This window comes from Seriola aureovittata, chromosome 23 (assembly GCF_021018895.1).
Source record: "Seriola aureovittata isolate HTS-2021-v1 ecotype China chromosome 23, ASM2101889v1, whole genome shotgun sequence".
NCBI classification, from domain to species: Eukaryota; Metazoa; Chordata; class Actinopteri; order Carangiformes; family Carangidae; genus Seriola; species Seriola aureovittata.
The window spans coordinates 12,457,303-12,480,434 of record NC_079386.1 but is presented as its reverse complement, the minus strand read 5'-3'; the positions used below and the strand labels follow the sequence as shown (position 1 = coordinate 12,480,434).

The following is a 23,132-nucleotide window of genomic DNA, read 5'->3' as shown; positions in this document are numbered from 1 at the left end:
GCAAAAGTAGGCGTATGAAAGAGCACAGCAAAGTAAGATATAGGTTATAATTATACACATTGTTATCACTGATTCATTTATGTGTAAGTAGCATTTTCATTTTGTAGTGGAGCTAATTGTAACTACTTTATATAATGTTGGGTAGTTTAATCTGTAACATCAAATAATCTGACCACATAAACATAATATTACTATTGCTGTCAGGTAAAGGTTGTGGATGGAAAAGTAGGCTACAACATTTCCCTCTTAATGTAGCTGAATAAAAGTAATGGTAATACATAAAGTAAAGCATAAGTGCCATAAAACTGTGCTTAAATACAATAGTTTTGTAAATGTACTTTGTTACATCCTACCACTGAAATTCGTCCCATGTGAATTGTGTTTCAAATGTGATATTATGTGAGAAATTCATGTATTTTCTTGCATTTAACCTCACAAAAAAAAAATCACATATTCTTACCAAAATTACGACCCTCTGATTTTGGTCCCGGAACTCATTTTCAGCTCGGAACCGAAGTATCGGGTCCTTGTTTCCCCTGCACGCTCACTGACCGTCCTCAGTTGCTAAGTAACCTCTGCAGAGGAGGGGCGGGGGTGCAGGTGGTGGTGGCTGCTGCTGCATTGCTGGATGCTGCTAGCGCACAGTGAATGAAACTGTGGTGTTTTAGACGCGAAGGTAAACGAACCCTGAGAAAAGAAGATGGACGAAGGCACCGAGTTATCTCTGACCATCGCCCAGATCGTGCAGCGGCTGAAGGGAAGCCATTTACACTCTCAGATAGAGAGCCAAGCCAAAGTGAGTAGGTTAGCATGTGGCTAACGAGCAGGTTGCTGTAAACCTCAGAGTGTCGCAAACACCTGCATTTGTGCTTCTAGTTCATCTTAATGCGAGAATACAGCAATGTACATACGTATGAAGTGTCCAGTTTTACTCTGCTTCTTTCCCAATGTAATATTTAGGAGTGTTTACATCAACCTGAGATAAAACTAGAGTCTCTCAAAGAGGACGTACGCAGTTTTCTCAAAACATCAGGTGGGTCATATTTTTTTTTTAGCTCCTGCATCACATAAACAGCCACAGCTCAATCCTCACAGTAATAACAGAAGATGTGACTTATTATTGTGGTTTCGTCTGTGGGATGATAATGTGTTTCACTGTTTTACAGGCTGGGAAAAAAAGCTGCAGAATGCAGTGTACAGAGAGCTGCACGTGTAAGTTATATCCTGTCTAAAATTGTGTTACACAGACACACTTGTATACGCACAGTAGTGGCACCTATTAGGTTTCAATTCAGTTATTATTGTTGTAACTGGGCCATAACACACTAGTAAATATTGCAAATGATGCATGAAATTCTCAACATTCAGTTATTGTAGACTGGCATTGTGCACTTAGATCTGTAAATACTCTTAGGAATTTTCCCTGTGCACTTCAGGAAACAATAAGAGAGTAAATGCTCACTTCTTTCATTTATTAAGCATGGAAACACTAATCTGCCTCATTAGTCTGTGAGATGCAGAGGAAATATCTGTCTGTTTTGGCTGTTGACCAAATCTTGAACACGTTAATTCAAAGCACAGACACACATCAGCTCACAACCGTGCTCATGCTTCCTCATGCATGTGGAGGAAATTATTTTGATTGAGCTTCCCCTACAACATCTGGGTTAAGATGTCTAACACATTTAAGCCCCTTCAAATCTTTTATGCGTGTACGTATTTGTGTATGTACACTAAAAGGAAAAAGTATTACGATCCTGATTCATCAAATGTCCACAGAGATGACACATTCCTACTTACCAGTACCATAGCGCTCATCAAGCTACATACTGTAGACGAAAAGTATATTAAAAGCTTTTGCACCAATATACGTTCACATACACTCACATCCAGAGCTACAACCCCAACTGTGTGATAGAGAGACGACTCAAAACCTCTCTATCATCAAGTAGGAGTTCCAAGAGAGGGGGATATGTGTGTAAGATCTAGGATAAAGCTTATGAAAGTATCGCACATTCCTGGGCAGTGTGTAGAGTTTTTGGTGTTATATGGATCATTTGGTTGCAATGTTTTGACAAAAAAACACTGTAATGAAGGCTATGAAGAAATTGTTACCTAGTGGTAATCTTTAAACATGGATAATTACACCATAATAATCCAGATTTATGTGGCCTTTTAGGTCGTATCTTTATTAGAAGCAAATAGCTAAATAGCTGGAAAACTTGTGTTCCTCAACTACAGTTTCTTACCTTTAAGGGTAACATAACCTCGTTGCTCTCTTGAGGCTCAGACTGAGACATAGGATGCTTAATGCTTTGCTGTTAAAAGACGACATATAACACTGACTAATGCCTCGTTTTTGCCATTAGTCAGCCCTATGTGCTCTTATACGTGTTTAGATTAGGTTGGGTGTTGTTTAACGCGCTGAGACCTTGAGTCATTCAATATGCCCTGAGCATGCTTAGCGTTGAAAAGACATGAGACAATAGCTGCATTTGGTGGAGACGTGTTGTGACTCATCTGAGCTCCAAGGGCAGGGCACTAATGGTGGCGAACTGCCTTTTTTAAAAAAAAAAAAAAAAAAAAAATCAGAACATTTTATTTCCTCTTGGTTTGACAACGTACTTTTATTAAGCACATATCGTTTTGAAAAGCAAGTTGTTTGTGTATGTATTGGCTTCAAACCCTCATATCTGTCAGTCCTTTGGTAAAAAACACAGTGGCGTTTCGATGTATTTACTTGATCAGACCTTCTTCTATTGTACTGTAATGCTCCTCGCCACCGCTCTTCCATTTGCTTATTCTAGCCAGCTGCCCCCGGGCCATCCTGCGGCTCCTCCAGAGCATCTCAAAGAGCCGCTGGCCTACATGCGCAAGGCACAGGTCAGTCTGTCTCCTCTTATCTCCATCACTCCTCACTTGTTCTTCTTCTACCTCCCCAACTCTTGTCTTTTTTGGCTGCTGAATTCAGTGACGTGGCCTGCTTTTTTTTTTTTTATATAAATTACCTATTTGTTATACAGTGTTTGAAGCCAAATTTGTGTGTGTGTGTGTGCTTTCTTATACAGGCCAACTGGGAGAAGCGTGTCCTCAAAAGCCTGAACAGCATGAGTACAGAGCTGGGAGTGCCGCTGGCCCGCATGGTAGCTGTCAATCACAGCTTACGTAGCATAATTGCTCTTAATTCAATTAATTCTACTCTTTTATACTGCACAGGGGTTCATAAGATTTGCATTCTTGTCATATAGTGTCATTGTTTTAGCATCATTTTTTGCATAGTGCATCTTAAGCCTGTCTCATTTCAGTCCTGCGGCTAAGTTTGACAGCAGCCAAGAGCTAGTTAAGCCCTGTGGAGATAGAGTTAGCAATAACCCCTTTAGCTTTAGACTGATAAAAAGCAGGCAGTGCTGTTTGAAATCTGTTTATCAGTATTATTATTCAGTTCTGAGCAAATGTGATTGTATTTATGAACAAAGAAGCACATTTCCGATGTGACATTTTCAAGATATGTTCTGTTTTGGCTGTGTGGCATTGGTATGTTGAAATCCGTTCTTTCCGCCCACTCCACAGAGGCCTGCAGTGGAGCAGAAGGAGCTCACCAACAAATGGAATGAGATGGGCACAGATGAACCAGGTCTCAAGACATTACCCAGGGGTTTTGGCCCTGTGCAATCTGCCTTTTATGAAAGATTAGTGTTAATGTGTAGATGTAAACTGCTGCCTCGCTCAGACACTGGTGTATTTAACATTAGCTGATCTCTGAGGGAGATCTACCACTTCATGTTTGCTTAAGCCTGTATATCTTTTGCTCTACTCTGCAACAACATGAAAGGTAGATATTAGATACTAGAGTTTCCACTTGTTGCTCTCTGATTTTTTGTCTATACTGATAGTTACTGGCTTATATTAAGATTCAAATCACAGCCATTGGGCAAGAAAAAAAACCAATACTTGCTTGGACACACTGATACTAAAACCACAGTGCTAATTATTAGCTGCCTCCTCCAGTGGCGAATTTGATAGTTCTCCTCCCAGCTTAAGTGTATATTAAAAGTAGATTTTAAGGGGAGAGTATGCAGTATATTAATACTTGAACCAACCATTTGCACTTCAAGCCAGCTCATGTACATGGTAATCATGGTGTCCTAACAATGCTATCACAGCACAGCGGTGTATAATAACATTTAGGACTGTGTGCTGTCCCCCGGCTATAAACACTTTGGGCTGTGAATATAGAAGCTGTCCAGACTCCTTGGACGGAGCTGCGATAACGAGCAGGACCCCTCCTTCCATCCAAAACCTTAACGTGCCCTCGTTCTCGGGATGACACGGCACTTAAATTTACTGCCGTGCTACATAGACGGCAGATGGAAGTCCCACTTAAAGCAGGCTGAATGCGCCTCAGCTGCCCTGTACTGTTCCCTTTTGATTTTTGTAGAAGCTGCCAGCTCTGCCTGCACAAATGGAAGTCAACTTTCATGAATGCATTCAGAAGTAAATCCAAGTTCAAGTTGATGAAATGAACTTCATGGCTGGATACATTTGTGTAGTCTAGATTTTACAGCTGCTAAACCTGTTCCGAAATTGCATACGTAAACACTGAGTACATTTGTCAGCTGGAGAAGTGTCCTTCGTAAGTGGTGCAATCAACTAATGTTTTATTGAGATGCATTCAAGTGCTTGTGTCTTTTCTGCAGATTTAAGCCGCTTTAGGCCCGTCTATGCCCCCAAAGACTTTCTGGAGGTAAGCAGATTCTTTGCTGCTCACAACATTCAGCACAGTTGCTTGTGTTAAAGAAGAGCAGCGAACTACATGTACTACATTAATGCTTTCTACACAGGTGTTAATCAGTTTACGGAACCCCAACCATGATAGCAGCGAGGACGTGAACGCCAGGAGCCACTGGGGTCTCATCCAGGTTCCCCTCAATGTCAGGGACATCCCACAGCTGGTAGGGATCCCTGTGGATATCTGGTTCAGTTTTATTGTGTGTGTGTGTGTGTGTGTGTGTGTGTGTGTGTGTGTGTGTGTGTGTGTGTGTGTGTGTGTGTGTGTGTGTGTGTGTGTGTGTGTGTGTGTGTGTGTGTGTGTGTGTGTGTGTGTGTGTCCATCTACAGATGTTCTGTCCATTAGCAACCTCACTGTGAGTTCAATGCATATAACAGTATATCCTATTACGCTGCCCCAGGAAATGGATGCACAATGGATTTGAAACCTGCCCAAATGTGTTTTTTTTGTTTGTTGTTGAACTCTCAGAGACAGGCCTACTCAGAGCTGAACCTGACCACAGGGCAGTTGGGGATTGATGACCATGCACACATACATCCAGGTATTCACAAAAAATACACAAAAATACACTTCTTCATGTGTGGTTAAACACAGTTCAAGCACAGTTTAACTACATAGTAGTTAAAGGAATAGTTTTGGGAGCTACACAAATGAGCTTATTCCCCAAAATGTCGAACTATTCCTTTAATAAGTCAGCTAGTTTAGGGGACCAGTGTTTTGGATTGAGGGGGATCTATTGGCAGAAATTGAATATAATATTCATAAGTATGTTTTCATTAGTGTATAATCACCTGAAACTAAGAATCGTTCTGTTCTCGTCAGCTTGGAATGATCCATTTGTATCTGCATAGGCAGCAGCACCTCCTCTATGGAGCATGCCATGTTGCACTGCCATCTTTCTACAGTAGCCCAGAAGGGACAAACCAAACATTGGCTCTAGAGAGGGCCTTTTGCGTTTTAATGTTACCTGAAGGCCACCGTAGGTTCTCCTACTACACGCTTGAAAAGGGAGGGGTGAGAGGTTCTGCTCACTGCTAGATGCCACTAAATCCTACACACTGGTCCTTTAATGGTTTCTGCGTACTGTCAAAATCACATGTGGCATGCTGGACATTGCGTCATAGCTGAATAATTGACTGTTGTGATACTGGTTTGGACAGTATATATTTTAAGTGGCCTCTGAAGCTTTTCGAGGACTTTATTCTATTAAATATATATCATGTGATTGGTAATAAAATTCCATAAAACAAGTTTGGATCACTGCTTACACCAAACATTCAGCAGCTTTTTAATATCTTTTCGTTTGCTTAAACTGATTACTGAGAAACACTCTGAACTAAATACTACTGAAATAAAAGTGTTTACCTAATGAGCACTGCATTTTAATGGTGTTTAAACCACACTGGCCTCGTATCAGCGTGCGCTCCTTTCCTGTGCCAATTGGCTGTCTGGGGTTTCTCAAAACAATATCTCTGTTAAGTTCAGATATTGACATTGTTGCAGTCTGGTGTTTGGGCTTTAAATAGAGTCATATCTACAATCTCTGTGTTTTAAAATCAAAGAGATAACATTAGTTTGAAAAACTGAGCCACCGCCATCCGTTAGACCATTACTGATGAATCAGCTTTGTTCTTTCTTTTTTTTTTTTTTTTTTTAACCCTGTGCAGACTTGTTTGAAAACGAGTATGTTCAAATCGGGAAAAAAGGTAAGTGTTTGGTTCTTGGTTTTAAATTGTTACATTTCTTTCTGTTTGTTCTGATTCTTTAATTGAGGTATTTAAATATATAAATGTGGGCCTCCAAGTACCCGGCTCACCTTTGAACCAGAGGCTACCAGGAGTACCATTACTTTATAATTTATCATTAGTAATTACTGATCATAAGTATTACTGATGAGTCAGTATTTGCTCCCTTTAACTCAGTATTAAGTAGAGGAACCTCAGGCTCCAGTTCCTGCCTTGAGTCTGCCTTGTTTGTAGTTTTATGGTCTATATTTGTATTTAACTTAGACCATTAGAGATGTTGTTTTTATTTTTACATGAAACTTTAGCTTCTGCTCTTCTTTTTCTGAAGAGCAGTGACAAAAAAAAAAAAAAATTTATATCCACTGTTAACTTTTTTTTTTTTTTTAAAAGAATGAAACCTGGAGCTGGTATAAAATGTCAAAAAGTGTATTGCATGAAAAGATAATCATATAAAGATTATAGATTATAAGAGTATAGAATAGCGGACCCAGTATTCTTAGAAATATTAGTTTGACTCAGTCACTGACCACCACATATACACAGAAAATACCTAAAGTCAGCTCCTTCCCTTAATTAATCCCACTCTTTGCCCTGTCAGGTGCAGTAATCGGTAAGAGGGGCACTATAACTTTTAACTCATTGCTCTGCTATGAACCCAGTGTAAACGCCAACCTCATTATGGACACTAATCAGACATCTATCGACAAGAGTCTGAAAAACACAGGCTGTATTTTATATACACAGCGACAAGTTCCCTGTCCACTATTTCACCCTCGACTGGCTGCGTGTTGGCTTTCAAATGTTGAGCTGTGTTCCAGGCCAAGTGTTAAGTGCACTCAAATAGGATATTTAAGAGGCGAGGAGTGTGTTCGTTTATGTTATGATTGGCCAGCAAGTCAAGGGCTGTGTGTTTTTGTCTATTGTTGCAAACACAGCTTTAGGGCAGAATGGAGATGTTGAAGAGTTTGCTTCCAGCATGTGCCTGAGTGCTTTTTTGAAAGTTATGTAATAATCCCCATTATGGGAATGTCTGTGTTATGATTTTTTAAAATGTTTATTTATTTTCAGAGGGTAAGATTGAAATTGTGAACGTGTGTTTATGACTGAGCAACGCCGTGAAACCCAAACACATACATGTTAGACTGAGCAACACACCAACGTTTTCAGATTAATATGTGTGTATTAATATGTAGTATTTCTCTCGATGATATGATTTTGCATGTATCAAGCCTCAGCTGAAAGATGTTCTATTTCTGTCCTAATTGATCTTTTCCGAGTCCTCATGTAGAAAACAAACCTCTTCACAGTTTCAGAGTTGAGCCGCCTGCCTGTTGTTTTGCAGTCATTCAAGACATGCAGGTGTTCCTGTTCCCAGGTGATTCAGTTGGCTCTGTACCATTCTGGGTTACTCCTGTCTGTACATATTATGTCATTCTGCCAGAAAGTCATGAGACTTTTCTATTGATCCTTGTCGTTCAGATTTCAGATTGGTCCGACTTTCAATTTTCAGGATTTTATATGTTCTTTGTTCCTCTAGATTTTTGTTTTAGCTTCATAGTTTCATACTTTAAATGAGACTGTGTAATTTCTAGACAGTGGTCATGTCAATTATGGGATAATGTTAAATGTTAGAATTGTACTTAAAGAGTAGAACAAGTGGAGTTATAAAGTCAGTTAACTGGCCGAGTAATGTTGCTTAGGCAGCAAAGTTGACCTAATGTTTGCTATCATTAGCTAGCATTTGCCCTGCAAGCCACTGGTCATACCAGGTCAAGCATGACTGTCGTGACAAAACCCCTGAATGTTCTGCATCAAACAATGATGTGTTTAATTGCATATGAATTCAACTTTTTATGTGTTATATGTTCTCCTTTCAATGTCTCATTTTAAGATATAAGGAGAACTGGATATGATGATTATATTTATTATCATTTATTTTGTTGATAACTTTGAAATGTATTATGTCAGAAAAAAAGTGAGTGCCCATTGTAATGTCCCAAAGTGACATGGTCCACAAGGTGATTGCTTTAAATCCAGATTCCAATTAACAGTCAAAAACCCAAAAATATTTAATTTACAATGATGATGAAAACAGAGAAACACAGCAGATCATCAGTAGTGGGAAGCTGAAACCAATAAGTCTTTGGTATCGGTTTAAATAAATAACTTAAAGGAATAGTTCCACATTTCAGGTAATACACTTATTTGCTGAGAGTTAGATGAGAAGATCAATACCACTCATATTCATTCACTAAAAAGATGGAGCCAGCGGCTGGTTAGCTTAGCTTAGCATGGAGACTAGAGACAGGTTAGCTTAGGAACTTTGTTTATGTTATCAGCACCTTTAAAACACATTCACCAACTCTCAATATCTTGTTTGTTTAATCCGTATGAAAAAGTGAGTATAAAAATGATAAATTGCAGTTTATGGGGGGGGGGGGGGGGGGGGTTGTGTGCTGGAGTGTTTCTTGGCAAGGAGCAGTGACTTCCTGGAGTCTTGTCATCGCTGTGAGCTTTGCCATGCAACCAGTGGAGACTCCAGGAAGTCACTGCTCCTGGCAAAGAGTTTGTCCAGCGGACATTGTTACTTTTGGACTGAGCCATGCAAGCTGTCTTCCCCTGCCTCCTGTCTTTATGCTAAGCTAAGCTAAGATATCTATCTCCTGGCTCCAGCTTCATATTTGACAGACAGACCCGAGAGTGGTATCGATCTTCTCATCTAAGTCACTGCAAGAAAACGAATAAGCATATGGGCATGAAGAAAGGTGGACTGTTAAAGCCTTTCTGTTTCATGCATACACCTCTCTTTCTCTCTCCTGTTTTTTACTTTTTGTCTCTTTTGGCTAGTGATTGTGGATCAGGACAGTGCAGCAGCACAGCAGTACAGCAGGCAGGGCTGCTCCACCGGGCTCCGGGCAGACCTGTGGGCCCTCATCCTGAACTCCACTAACCAGCCACCGGTAGTTTCGGCATATACACAGACACACAAACATATCACTGAATTGCACACCACTCATAAAAGCAGCCGTCCACATACGGCTTCAGGGATTCCCAAAGTTGACTACAATCTCAAGTTTTCAGCTGCAGCTATTTTCAGGTCTTTTTCTTTACTTATTTCATTGGAGAATCCTGACAGCACAATTCACTTGGTATCCTGGCATTCACACTGCACAGTAAAAACCAACATAGGCATCACCAGCTGACCTACATGTCCTACATAATCAGTGTATTACACCGTGCGCTGTTTATCTTAGCTCGCTGCGGCTTGTGCCATGTGTACAGTTGCTAAGATAATCAAATGCTTGCGATTTAGCACAGTTAGCCCAAACAGAGCGACCGCCTGCCTGTGTGGCAAAGTGCTGTGTAAACGCTGGAGTCCAGAGTCTCCCGTTGAGGCAGAGTCGATAAAACAATACTTGTGATAGCAAGATTGATTTCTGAGGGAGAGTTACGGCGACCTGACTGAGGCCTGGAGAGCGTCACCGTGGCTCTGGACGACACAAGGGCAAACACATTAAACAGTCAGACAACAGAGTTGGCCAGTAACAACATGTGCATTGTCTCACTTTTTAACTGCAGATTTGCCTGCATCTTGAAAATTATGTTTTAACAACCATTGCTTCACAAACATTCTGAAAAGACTTGATGTGAAAACACTAATATTTTGGTAGGCTTATATTTATTCTGCCCTATCTGCAGTTATGTCATGGAAATATTTTACTTAGATAAAGGTTACCAATCCTATGTTGTTTGATAAACCTCTTCTTGTTTTTGTGCCTGATTTCAGGTTGATTTTATTCCCTAGAAATATATCCAGGGTGAACTGCTGTGAATCACATTTTCACTTAATAGCAACAAGATATATAATCAACTTTAAATATTTTAGCAACATTTAATTTTAACCCCCATCCATTTATTTTGTCCATATCACTACAGTGGTTTCTCAGCTGTCAAAATGATCTCTGTTTCTGTTCTCCTCACTTCCGCAGCACTGATCATTGCCAAGATTCTTCACAACTGCCACAGAGGACGTTTTTATTGCTCCGTCCACCCTGTCGACTGTTTCTTACTTCATTTATGATAACCTGTCTAAATCCGGAGACACATTTGAGTTTATCCATGTGGTCGGAAACACAATACCCGTCCTTAAAGCTTGGTTCAATCCTGCCGTCACTGTCAGGGAGAATACATAATGTTGATTTAAAACTGACTTAAAAGAGGGTGATGGATTTTTTTTAATAATAAGAGAAAACTCCCTTTTACTCACCATATTTATCAGAACGCTGGTAGTTAGTAAGTTTGTACAGAAAATTGCATAAAAGATTTCACTTTTTTCCTACAATGTAATTTGTGAACCACACACACTGGGCTTTGGATGTGATCTACATGCAAGTTACTGTGCACATGAAACATGTTGGATCTTTGCCTTTCCAGGATGTGATGCATTATGAACAGCTAAAGGCTGGAGTCATACAACATGACCTGCTGGTGGACAACCTTATCTATAAGGTATCGTTCATGTTTGTGTAACTGCACAGGCAGGATGTTAAAAACAAATACTTGAACGTTGAATTTTCAGGAGAATTTTATCCTGCATAAAATATGATACCAAAGTTTCACAGTACCTCTATTTTAACTTTTTTCTCTCCTGATTTATAAGCTGTACACATAATGTACTTTTCTTCCCTGCCCACCAGGATGTGAAGCTCACTGCAAGTAATGATGACTACTATTTTGTGTTTGAAGATTTCCTCTATCAGGTGAGCTCTCTTTTTTTTTTTCCCCATTTCAGCTTCCCACCTCTCATTACTCACCACATCAGTACTCTTGCTTGAAGCCACTGAAAACTTAAACTGTCAAGTTAAAGACAGTTAAAAATGCAAATCTGTTTGGGTCGATCAGATTTTAATGACTGTAGCCGGGCAATATAAGCAAACTAACCAAAACTGACATCACATTTCGAATCCAAGTTGGTGCTTGTAAAGTTGTGATAGCAACTTTTTCCCACGAAAAACCAGTGAGAACACAAATACAGAAATCACTCATGTTTAATTGCTAAAACTAACTGGATAAACTGGATATCATGCTCGGGGCAAGAAGCAGTGAAGGTGGAAAATTTTGACTCTGAAATGATTGTCATTAACTGTTAAAGAGATTTTTTTATAATTGCTTTTTATCTCCTCTATTTTATAAGTCAGCATTGCAACATAGTTAAAACCTCGAAAGCCATTTGTGTCTATTAACATGATATTTCCTTATTTCCTGGAAATTAGCATAAGTGGATGTTCCCACTACTTTTAAATACAACCACAGTTCAGAATTAAAACCACCATCCCTGCTGTGTCTTCTCCATTCCACTAGATAAGAGCTGAAACATCAATAATGAGTTGTTTGACATTTCAACTTGTGTCAGTTCTCGGTCACGTAAGGGCAAATGACTGTGTGACAGCATTCCTCTTTATCTACAGGTACATTTTCAGCCCAAACAAGGATATAACCTGTTATTATTAGCTTCTCTGGTTGTCAATGCACTGTTTGCTGGTCCGAAGCTGATAAACACATTAATAAACTTGGCAACCAGTTTATTCAGCAGCTGTTAACAAGTCATGCTCCTCGGTGGCTAACCAATGAGTACACAGGTGTAGCAAGAACAAAGCTCCGGTATCCCTGTCAATATTGACTAATGATAAACTCACTAGGCAGTGAAACAATCTGCTTAATGTGGGGAGAGCGTGGATTCACACAGGTGCTATTATGATCTCAAGAAGTTATGCAAGGAATAAAGTAAAGGAAGTTGTCAAAAGCGCTCGAGAAGTGCAATTTGCCAGAAATGTTTGAAGAGCTGTCACATTGTTGCCACTTAGGATGTGTACATTTAGGCTTATTAAAATAAATACCTGTCAGTCCAGGAAATAGATGATCAGTGTGTCCTCACCTGCTACCCAGGAAAAAATGTCTGTCAGGTAGAAAGAACATGTACTGAGCTGTGGCAATCAAGGCAAAGTAGCCTATTTACGTTCACATTTCAAATGATATTCAAAGATGAATAAAGTGAGAGAATGCCTCACAGTATACAATCCATCCAAACAGATAAAAACATTTCAAGTTCGACAGTAGACCACCCAGTTTCTATAACCGGCGAAAAAGTGGTCAAGGTCAGACAGGAAGCAGTGTAGACACGCGCAATAGTCCTCATCTGCTGCCATTTTTCCTATTCTCCCATTAACAAGGCTTTATGAATTGCTGACCGTTTCATCTTTGCTCAGACGGATCATCTCCCCCCCCAATGTAATTCATCTTAAGTGGTTGGTGGAAATGAAATCTGTTCCCAAAATGACACAGAAATGGGAGTATAATGGAAAGAGCTCCCACTTATACGGTCATTCTGTGAAATAAGTAGAACTAGTTGAGGTTACTCATCTGCTGTCTGCTTCAGTACATCCTGAAATGCTGGATCCGGGTGTGCTGCTTTAATGACATTCTTACTCAAGAGGCTGCTCAAAGCCATCTCCGTCTCTTGAACAAATAAAAGTGTATTAACTACAGTCGCTTCTGTCCCCTGTCACCAGGAAATGATAATATTACACACTGAGCATGTAACCCATATACAGTGGAAAGAAAAAAAGAATTATCTGCATTTCTGCTTAAATTTGTCTTAAAATCTGGTCAAATCTTCATTGAAGTTACTGTAAACACAATCTATTTTAACTGATAACACGCAACTCATTACAGTGTTTTTGTCCATATTGAGAGCATCATTCAAACATTCAGTGTATGTTGGAAAAAGATGCTTAATGAGGTAAAAAAAAAAGGAAGCAACAGCTGGCTAACATCTCTGTTCATGAGTCAACTGTATGGAAATCATGGTACCTGGTTGCACAAAGGCCACTTTTGCACTCCACACCTCTCGGTCAGAGCCCAGACCTTAATCCAGTAGAGATGCTGTGGGATGACCTGAAGAGAGCCGCTCACACCATATATCCATGTTTGAGCTGAAGCAGTTCTATAGGGAAGAATAGTCCATTTTTCCTCCTGATCATTGTGCAGGTCTGATCAGCAGCTACTAGAAGAGCTGGTTTGAGGTTATTGCTGCCAAATGAGGTTCAATCAGTTATTAAATTCACATTGTTTTTTCCCGCCAGCATGGTGAGACTTTAATGGCTGTGTTCAATAAAGACATGAAGAGACATGTTAGGGACATGTTAGATAATGCTTCTTGAGGTTGTAAGTTCATCTGTAAAATTTTAATGCAGGGTCAGTTAATTTAATTGGTGCGTGTGTGTGTGTTTGTTTGAGCATGTTTAATTCCAAACCTGTGTGTTCCCAGGTGTTGTTGTGTTTCTCCCGGGACACCGCCGTATTGGAGCACTTCAAATACAACAGCGCCACTCCTCCTAAATCCTACATCCTGGGTGAGATGATTGATATGCCCTTCACCGAGGACACACACACACACACACACACACACACACACATGCACACACCTAGACACACGTCACACCACAGGGAAGCCATAGACTTGGTAATCAGTTTCTTTGTGTGTCTGTCTTACAGGGAAAGTGGGAGATGAGGAGTGTGCTGTTGTTTATCCTCCCAACGGTGAGCCTCCATCTTGACATTAAGATAATTTTTAATTAACGTTTATTGAGAGGAAATTTTAGTAAATTATTGACGTGACATGTTTCCAAGCTATTTGTTACACTATTCTCTGTATATTTCATGTGAGCAGGCCCAGCATTTATTAGAGGGAGACTGACATTCATACTTTTTTTATGTGACTATTATGTTATTTTCGATGTGAAAGTTTCAACTGAAGACTAATATATTTGTTGCTCAGTTGCACTGATAATAGAATAAATGTGTATGAATAGCACTGACTTGAAAATCTCATTTGAACAGGCGTAATCCCTTTCCATGGGTTTTCAATGTATGGTGAGTAGGTTTTGTACCTGTCAACATGCTGTGCTAATGCTACTAAACATAGAATTAACAGGATATAACAGAGAGTAATTGTGTGTGTGTGTGTGTGTGTGTGTGTGTGTGTGTGTGTGTGTGGATTTGTGGACTGTGTCCCACAGTGGCACCCTTGTGTTTCCTATACAACGAGCCATCCAAGCTGTACAGTGTATTCAGGGAAATGTACATCCGCTACTTCTTCAGATTACACTCCATCTCCTCCTCTCCCTCGGTAAGACAAATCTCAAGGTCAAAATATTGTGTGTTTATGTCTGTACAATGTAGTTTGCTTAACATGGTCACACATGTGCTCCGGCAGGGTATAGTGTCTTTGTGCCTGCAGTTTGAGCGGCTGCTCCAGACCCACCTGCCTCAGCTGTTCTACCACCTCCGACAGATTGGCGCACAGCCGTGAGTAGCCCACACAATGCTGTCACCAGTGGTGGAGATGTGATGCCAATACTGTTGAATGATGGGCTTAAAGGAGAAATTCAGCTGCAGACATTAACTATTTATCTACTCGCACAACATTCAAAAGAGCAAAACATGACTGTTCTGTATTCTTTAATTATAACTTTGAGCATATCAAACACCTTTTGACTGACATGTTAAACCTTCAGTTGCATGTAAAGAAAAAAGGAGGTTTCAGTACCACAAGTAGATGGAGTGACCATAAAAGATGCATTTTGTTGTTTCTTCTGTCATTCTCTCTCTGTTTCTATCTGGGACATTAAGAATAAATGGCATTTCTATGTTTAGCTGTTGGTATAAGGTGCATGAGTCACATCCACCCTGCACGAATACATTTTATTGTTGAGGTTTTGCAGTTTTGTTGCAGACCTACAGTTGTGAGCTACTGCCATCTTGTGGTGCATACCTGGAATTGTTTTTTTTTTTTTCATTTTAAATTAAAAAAAATTGAGAAAAGAGTTAAAAGGGTTTGTGTTACATCTGAATTTCCCTGGTTAGCCCTCAGAGTATTATTTTTGCTTATTCTAGATCTCAGTCTCTTGAAGTCCTCGACAATGTGTTGATGCAAAATCATGTGACGTGTCTGTCCTCAGGTTACGTATTGCCTTTAAGTGGATGGTGCGGGCCTTTTCTGGCTATCTGTCTACTGACCAGCTTCTCCTTCTCTGGGATCGTATCCTGGGATATGACTCACTGGAGGTCGTTGCAGGTAGGCATATTGCACTCATACTCAATGAACTGTCTTGACATTTGTCATACAGTGATTATAATATGACTGACACTTGTTGTCATTTTCTCATTCATTCCCTTTTCTTTCCTCCCTCCATTCTCCTCATCCTTCTCTTTCCTCTCCTCTTTCCCCATGTGCAATCCCCCCCCCCCTCTTATATTACCCCTCCATGTCTTTTCTCCTTCTCTCTTCTTTGCTTACACTCACCTCCTCTAGTCCTAGCAGCTGCTGTGTTTGCCTTCCGCGCCGAGAACCTGATGGAAGTGACGTCACTGGCTTCAGCTGAGGTACGGTCATTTCACATTGGACCTGTGTGTGTGTGTTGTGTGTGTGTTTGAAGCCCACAACCTGAAAGGCTGAAAATAACCATTGATGACCAGCCAGTACCAGTAACCCAGTGTCCTGCATTCACATGTCTGAAAAAACGAGACATTAAGAACCCTCACCCTCTTTCTCTGTGCCAGCGAGTCCTCTGCCTCCATATCTCAAAATCACTTATAAAGGGACAAGCTTGTTATTAAGTCCATTCATTGTCAGACTAGCCATGTAAAGATCAGCCGACATCTTTTGGTGCAGAATCGTGTTAATAAGCTTAACCTCTGCAATACAAAATTGGCAAACACACAACTAATGAGTGCATCCAGAATTAGCTTCGGCACTGTAACTCATGTTGCATGATTACAGTAACCAGTAATGTAATTCTTGTGCATGCCTGCACTGTATACCACACCCTCTCCCATACTGTGGTCCCACTATCATATGACTGAACCCCAGAGTAAACCACACGATGACTCGCCTCTCTCGCTCCCCTTTTCACCCCCCCCCCCCCTTCCCCTGAGGGTGATGGGGTTAAACTACAATGTGACGCACGGGGCGACAGGCAGATCTGCTGCTCTAAGATACTGGCCGGCACTATTTGCTTGCTCATTTACCACCTGCCCTCGGAGAGAGAAGGTATCATAACACACTGCTCCTTATCTTATATTTAGAACCTCAGGCCCAGCGTTGAAATATTAAACCCTCCTTCTGAACATGATAGGGTCCCTAAATTTAATCTTCCACCGATCCCAAAAGGACAGGGTGGGGAGCGGTGTACTCTTTAAGCATGGATTGTCGCTTCCCAAGGATCCTGCATCATCATTATGCGTGTCTGTCTGTGTGGTTCTTTTTTTAAATCCTTAAAGATTTCTGTTGGAAAGGCTGAGGGTGTGCTTTATAGCCCTTCTCGTGGGCTTGGGGGGGGGGGGGGGGGGGGGGGGGGGGGGGCGGGGGGGGGCTTGGGTTGTGGGTTGTGAATTTAGATGACAAATCTTATGTGTTTTGTTTCACTGCAGGCTGTCCTCGCTGACCTTTCAACTCTGAAGGTCATGCCACTCATCCAGATCTTTTTATTTGCCACCGCCATCTGAGGAGCACCGAGCCTGCAGGACGAGTCGTGGTATGTACATACCACTTGGAGGATTAAAGAGACACTATAGAAATACCACTTTGCTATGCCAAAACCACACCAATATGACTAATCATCTATCAAGAAACGCTGGACAATAGTGTGGGATATCAAGGAGAAACAAAGGCAGACCTACACAGGCATTGCACACTTCATCCTGCAGTGGTTAATGCAAAAGCCAAACCCCTCTTTAGCATGTATGTACCATAAATAGTGAATACCCTGTATCATGTTATAAGATATTATACAGTATGTAAGTATAGCCTACAGGCCAGTAAGGCAAAGCTAACCTCCATAAGCCATATGCTCTGCAGGAAAGATGATACACACAGCAGTGCTAGGATCAGCTGAGAAGCTCATTAGGAGATGAGTTGCATGCAGCAGTAATTGTATTGCGATAGCAGAGTGCGAGAGAGAACAACAGCAACGTCTCCAAGCTTGGCTAATGAAGTGTTAATTAGCTCTTGCAATTTATTCTGCTCCATGGCTCCTGCGTGTTATAACACTATTAGATAAAGCTGTTGCTGATGAATGAGGAGATTGGAAGCATTAGTCTGTGCCAGCGTGTTGAAAGAAATCATCAAAAGACACAAACTGAATTAAAACTGTATCCCATATGATTAGAAGCTGCTGTGTATACACATAATGTATTGTATTTATGAAGGAATTGCATATTACTGCACTCTTTAGGGACATTTAGCACCTTCAGTGCCAGTATTTATTTATTTTATTTCATTGTGAACATTTTATGGTTGTTTTTCAATTGATATTATGAATTTAAAGCCTGAATGTATTGACCTACTATGTCCTGTTAAAAAAAAAAGACAGTGTATGTCACCTTATGATTTAAATGCAATCAAATCATTTTTTCTGAATCATTAACAGTACGCTTTGCCAGTCAATGCCAATGTCTTTCATCAAACACATTTTAATGTTTATTGCAACCTTATATAACACATCTTTTTAAATAAAATCTAATTTTGTTGAATCACTTCCTCCACTTTATTCTATTCCTTATCTAAAGACTTAGACCTTGTATTGTTTGACAGCTTTTTAGTTAGTCTTATCTCAGTAGAAGCTGCCTGATCCTTCCTGCTCCACAACTGAATATTTCTCTCGGTTTATGTGACACGGTAAATATTTGGACAGGGCGTACTGTACTCTGGAAGATAACCATAGGCATTTCTAGAGAAGGCAGAATGAGTAACTGACAGGTAGCAGCATTGAGGGACCTGAACGTCTGCCCCCTCCTCACAGGCCTCCTCCTACACGTAGCATCTGCTCTATTCCTCCCTCGTTTGTTGGCTGCCTTCCTCCCTGCTGCCCCCTCTGCGGGCTCGTATCGAATTCTGCTGTTCTTCTCTTTCGTCTCTCCCTGTCTCCCGGTTCCTGCTACATCTGCCACCTGTTTACTAGGACTCCCACGGCTGACTTTTTTATCAGTCATGCACCTCCTTTGGCCCCCAGAAGTCTGTTCCTCCTGAGACAGCTATTACTTGCTGTGTAGTTGGCTCATACGGTAGTCCCTCCTGGTGGTTGTTGTGCTGCATTGCAGGGTGATGTGTCTTCTGTCCATCAACACACTGAGGCTGGCCATCGCTGAAAGATTTCTCCCTGAAAGCCGTATCAAGTACAGTGAGCTTATTAAGTGTTTGGACGGCAGCGAGCTGTTTGATGTTTTGCTTATGAGCTCTCATTACTGACGATATAAAATGACTCAACAACTATGAGGTTACGTTTTCAAACCATATCAAATTGAACAGTGTAATGAGACAGTTCTGTGTAATGGCTCCCTCCCAGTAAGTGGTGCCAAAAGTATATGGATAGATTATAGTAACAGTACAGATAAAGCACAGATTTTCCTATTTTTCATTTATATGCTTATGAAATATTTATAACAAAAAAAAATCAACACTTAAAATATACATGATAAAGTGGGAAATGCTTCAAAGATATCAAGAAAAGATTTAGATGAAAACCCTGGAGTAAAATTCAAAATACTCTATCTGTGGTCTCAACTATCAGAAACATGACTCAGGGGATTTCACAGTAACATCAGCCACTAACTGAGCTGGTTCAATATGTCAGAGCTATGTACAGTAGGCCTCCTGCCAACTCTCACCCTCACTCCTCGGTGCATGCAGTGAAAAAGTAGATGAGGGAGTTATAGGTTGAAACTTGGGCAGGTCATTTCATATGGGGATCCCAGGACAGCTGAGAGTGCAATAAGACATGTAATGCCACATAAAACTGGAAACTGGAATAAATACTACTCCTTACTGTAAGCGATTTAGCCTGAGCTATTTCTTGGTCCATCTCTTGGAACGGATGGAACAGATATGCCGTTTGAATCGATGCTGCTGTCTACAAAGGCACAAGTTTCAAATATCACCTGCAACTAACGATCTTTCAACAAAATCTAACCATCCTGTCGTCTGTGGTCATATTTGTATTTGTTTGGGCCTTGACATGAAAATGTCATGTTGTTCCAACACATGGAAGCAAATAGCCTGATATTGAAATGAACCTGAACTCAGTTTGCATGGGATGGCCCTGACAGTCTCCACCCACACACTATGGGGAAACCCTGGCATTAAACAGTAACATGGTCAACAAGTCTCTGATCATAAGTCCATTTTCTAGCTTATTTAATTTTTTATTTCCTGAAAAAGTTAGCAAGTGGACCTTGAGCTACCTCTTTGATCAAAAATATTTACATCTTCCAGTATCTCAGTCAATTAAGTGTTGTCTTTCCATTTTTGCCAGTGACATGTATAGTGATGGTTGTTATTATTCGTAATAGTAGTGTTTAAAATATTATATAATAATTAGTACTAATAAGTAATTATATATATATAATATTATTTTTAATGAGTTTTTTCTCTTCTCTTCTCTCTAAGAAAAGTGCTATACAAGTTTGATTATTATTATTACTAATATTATTATTATTATTATTATTATTAATAATAATAATAATAATAATAATGATAATAATGGTAGTAGTATGGGTGACAGCAGTATGATCTGCTGGCTCAAAATAAATCGTAACAAATGGTTTATTCAAAATAATTGTTATTACTCTGTAGTGTCACTCTATTTCCCGCGCTGAGCATCTTCAAAAGAAGCAAAAAGTGGTGTCTGAACCAGCCAATCAGGCTCTGCCATGTTGGGACAGTCCAGCCAATGAGAGCGCTCAGCCTGGAGGAAAAACTTGAATTGCCCGGAGTGGGGAAGTGGAGAACAATGAAGCGGGTATCATCCTCACGACAGGAAAAAAAAAAAAAAAACATGAAAAAAGGAGAAGTTTCTGAGGAGGATTCCTCTGCTTTGGCAGTGGTTCAAGAATCCATCACAGCCCCGGCTACGTCACACAAAAAAGCGGCGCCAGTGAATTGTGCCACCTACTACCCCTGCATGAAACCTGGGGGTAGGAGGGAGGAGATACCCCTGTTGAATTACTTAAAAAAAACAAAAACAAAAACCTCCGGGTGTTAATTAAGCGCCCTCCTCCTCCTCCTCCTCCTCCTCCTCTCCTCCTCTCCTCCTGATGTCAAACCATTTTGCATACTGACTTCCGCCCCGCTCGGCTTCCCTTTTCCCGCTGGTCTGCATCAGCCGGCGAGCAGCTGATATGACAGGAGAATACAGTATCACACCGAGCCACGAAGAGCTGACTTAAAAACTTTTACATGTAGAAAGTGGGCGGATGTCGTGTGCGACTGATACAGGTCGGAGAGGGGATTAGTGAGGGAAACGAAGGAAGAAGAAGAAGTGAATGTAGGTTTTCTTTTTTGATGCAATGGGATTTGCCACTTTCGTATGAAGAGGCGGACCTATGAGATACTGCGAGTTCAATATGCTGGAGCTGTCCCCGGTGTTTGTATACTGTACGTGGAAGTACAGGGACTGTCTTCTTCCAACTCACAGGCCCACGTACGGATTTAACACGAGCTCTTGATATTATTATTATTATTTTTTTTTAAAGCTCGCGGATATCCACGGTAGAAAAGCTACTACCATTGTTTTGCGGCTGTTTTTGTTTTGGACAGGGGATTCCTCCAGACAGGCTGCATGTGCTTTGCTCCTTAGCCTGTCTGTATTCACCGCACGGTCGTTTTTTTTGTTTGTTAGCTAGTGTACATTTTTTCTATTTAAATGTATAATATTAGATATGGGGGTCTCGCTTGCCGTAGCTCGCGGTAGTCACCCCTCAGGAACAGCAGCCAGTGAACCCATTAGAGGCTGTTAGTTTTTTGTTTTTTTGTTTTTATGAAAGGGGTCTTCTTTCAAAGTAGTTTGCCTTGCCCTTGACTCACCATGGACTATTATTTTTTAGGCATTTTTCACGCTCCTGTGAGGTTCACTGTCAGCAATGACTGCTTCTGTTTTAGCTGTTAGCCGGTAGGTTTGCAAACAAGTCTACTGCGGGATTTTTTTTTTTTTTTAAGTTGGTGCATTTTCCAGGTGTCTCTTTTTCTCGTGACACCACCATTTCTGCTATATAAAAAAAAGACTGATAATTTTTTATTTATTTATTTTTATTATAATTTTTTAAAATCTCTGTCTGGCTATTGCACCTGACATATTTCTGTATCATATTTTTTTTAATCCCGGGATTACCCTCTTGTGCTGTAAATCTCCATCCACACTCCTAATCCCGGTCCCACGGATACGAAATACTAGATTTTCCACCTCATTTCCACCATGAGTTACATCCACAAGGTGGTGAATGTGTTGCTACGTGGACTCGTCATCTATGCGGTACTGGGCTTGGAGTGCACTTACTCGAATGATCTACCCAACCACTCGTCTGATGCTGCAAATGTAGCCACGACAGGTAAGCGCAGTTTGCACACACAAAGTGTTTCCAATTTATTTACGCATGTACAGTGTTACCCCCCCCCCCCCCCCACCTCCTCTCCCTCCCCTCCCCCCTTCCTCTTGTTACCAGTTGGCTTCCACGGGGAAAGCCGAGGAAAGCCCTGCGCAGGGGCTTTTAATGTGAAAGTGATGCATTTTTATGCCGACATGCAGTCACCTTACTCTATTCCTCCTCTATTCGCCCCCCCTCTCTGTACATTGCTGAGAAATGCATGACATGACAGGAATGCAGGATGCATCCTAGCAGAGGGCAAGAGTATTTACTGTTATGGTGCTCAATGTCACCAAGGATGTTGACTGAAACACACACAGATTGGATTTGCCCTTTTTTCCCCCCTGATGCTATAAATGCATCATTACATACACAGTACACATGCAAGTTAAAGGATAGCAGGCCCCTGCTAATAAAGAAGCCCACCCGAATGCTTCTGTGTTTAAAGTGGTGGGTGATTGACTTATGCTGATCATTGCCAGAAGGCCACAGGTAACCCCCCCCCAACCCCTCCTCCCTCTGAAACAGCACTATTGACATATTCTGATGAGAGGAGGATTTCCATCTATTTGCATCTGTTTTTAACCAGTCAATATTGATCAGTTGGTAATTTAACAGCCGTTCGTACATGACAAGTCCCTCAGTTGACCAAGTTAAATAAAGATTCATGCATGACACGGAAGCTGTTGACGCTTTGCAACAGGCATGGAGCTAATTTGAAGCAGGTTTTAAAATTTGATTCAAAACAATAAAATAAACAAATAGAAAAGACACATTCAGGATGAAAACAACAGATAGTGTGTGTAAATACACGGTTGTACACATAGTAGCCTACATGACAGTGTATACAATGACACACAGTTGCAACAGTGTGTGTAAGTCTATATGTTTACACAGTATGTGACCAGTTCATTCATTCAACACCTATTCATTGTTCATATATATGGTATGATTTGAGCCATTGCTTTACATGTGTGCTTAAAACGTAACGTTTCTGATGGTGTGTTTGATAGCATATGTTAAGAGCTAGGCTAATTTAACCCACAGATATCTGAGTCGCATCCTGTTCATATGTTAGAAAGCTAAGGTTTATGTCTTTTAGTTGTTTGATGTCATTATGC

At 40.7% G+C, this 23,132-nt stretch overlaps 2 protein-coding genes and 1 long non-coding RNA gene across 5 annotated transcripts in view; 2 read left to right on the top strand and 1 right to left on the bottom strand.

Annotated features, from left to right (window-relative positions):
- The first annotated feature begins 572 nt into the window (after positions 1–572).
- On the top strand, positions 573–18,126 carry tbc1d19 (TBC1 domain family, member 19). Of its 2 annotated transcripts, XM_056369402.1 has the most exons (21): positions 573–796; positions 961–1,033; positions 1,167–1,212; positions 2,808–2,883; positions 3,069–3,143; positions 3,571–3,634; positions 4,698–4,744; positions 4,842–4,952; positions 5,258–5,330; positions 6,457–6,495; positions 9,382–9,494; positions 10,969–11,043; positions 11,232–11,294; positions 13,862–13,946; positions 14,089–14,133; positions 14,434–14,466; positions 14,613–14,722; positions 14,810–14,901; positions 15,555–15,670; positions 15,908–15,978; positions 17,026–18,126. In XM_056369402.1, the coding sequence occupies exons 1-21, from the start codon at positions 701–703 to the stop codon at positions 17,098–17,100; spliced, it is 1,578 nt and encodes a 525-aa protein (XP_056225377.1). In that variant the 5' UTR covers positions 573–700; the 3' UTR covers positions 17,101–18,126. The 2 variants fall into 2 exon arrangements, with proteins under 2 accessions (XP_056225377.1, XP_056225378.1); XM_056369403.1 differs by lacking the exon at positions 6,457–6,495.
- Positions 17,945–20,613, bottom strand: LOC130164587 (uncharacterized). Its single transcript, XR_008826629.1, has 2 exons — positions 20,218–20,613; positions 17,945–18,752 (listed from the first exon to the last, which is right to left on the bottom strand). It is a non-coding gene; the product is annotated as an uncharacterized LOC130164587 (long non-coding RNA).
- Positions 20,614–20,759: 146 nt separating this feature from the next.
- The window catches only part of stim2b (stromal interaction molecule 2b), a 52,480-nt gene continuing 50,107 nt past the window's right edge, over positions 20,760–23,132 (top strand). The window contains exon 1 of one of the 2 annotated variants that reach the window (XM_056369401.1): positions 20,760–21,975. In XM_056369401.1, the coding sequence (XP_056225376.1) occupies positions 21,843–21,975 (133 nt within the window). In that variant the 5' untranslated portion in view covers positions 20,760–21,842. The remainder of the gene's footprint in view (positions 21,976–23,132) is intronic. The other variant, XM_056369400.1, reaches the window with a different exon arrangement.

Bases quoted from the DNA above. Each gene is read 5' to 3' on its own strand.
- tbc1d19 (XM_056369402.1), top strand. From the start codon at position 701: ATGGACGAAGGCACCGAGTTATCTCTGACCATCGCCCAGATCGTGCAG. The intron at 1,213-2,807 runs GTAAGTTATATC...TGCTTATTCTAG, and splicing joins GTGTACAGAGAGCTGCACGT to CCAGCTGCCCCCGGGCCATC. The intron at 11,044-11,231 runs GTATCGTTCATG...CCTGCCCACCAG, and splicing joins TGGACAACCTTATCTATAAG to GATGTGAAGCTCACTGCAAG.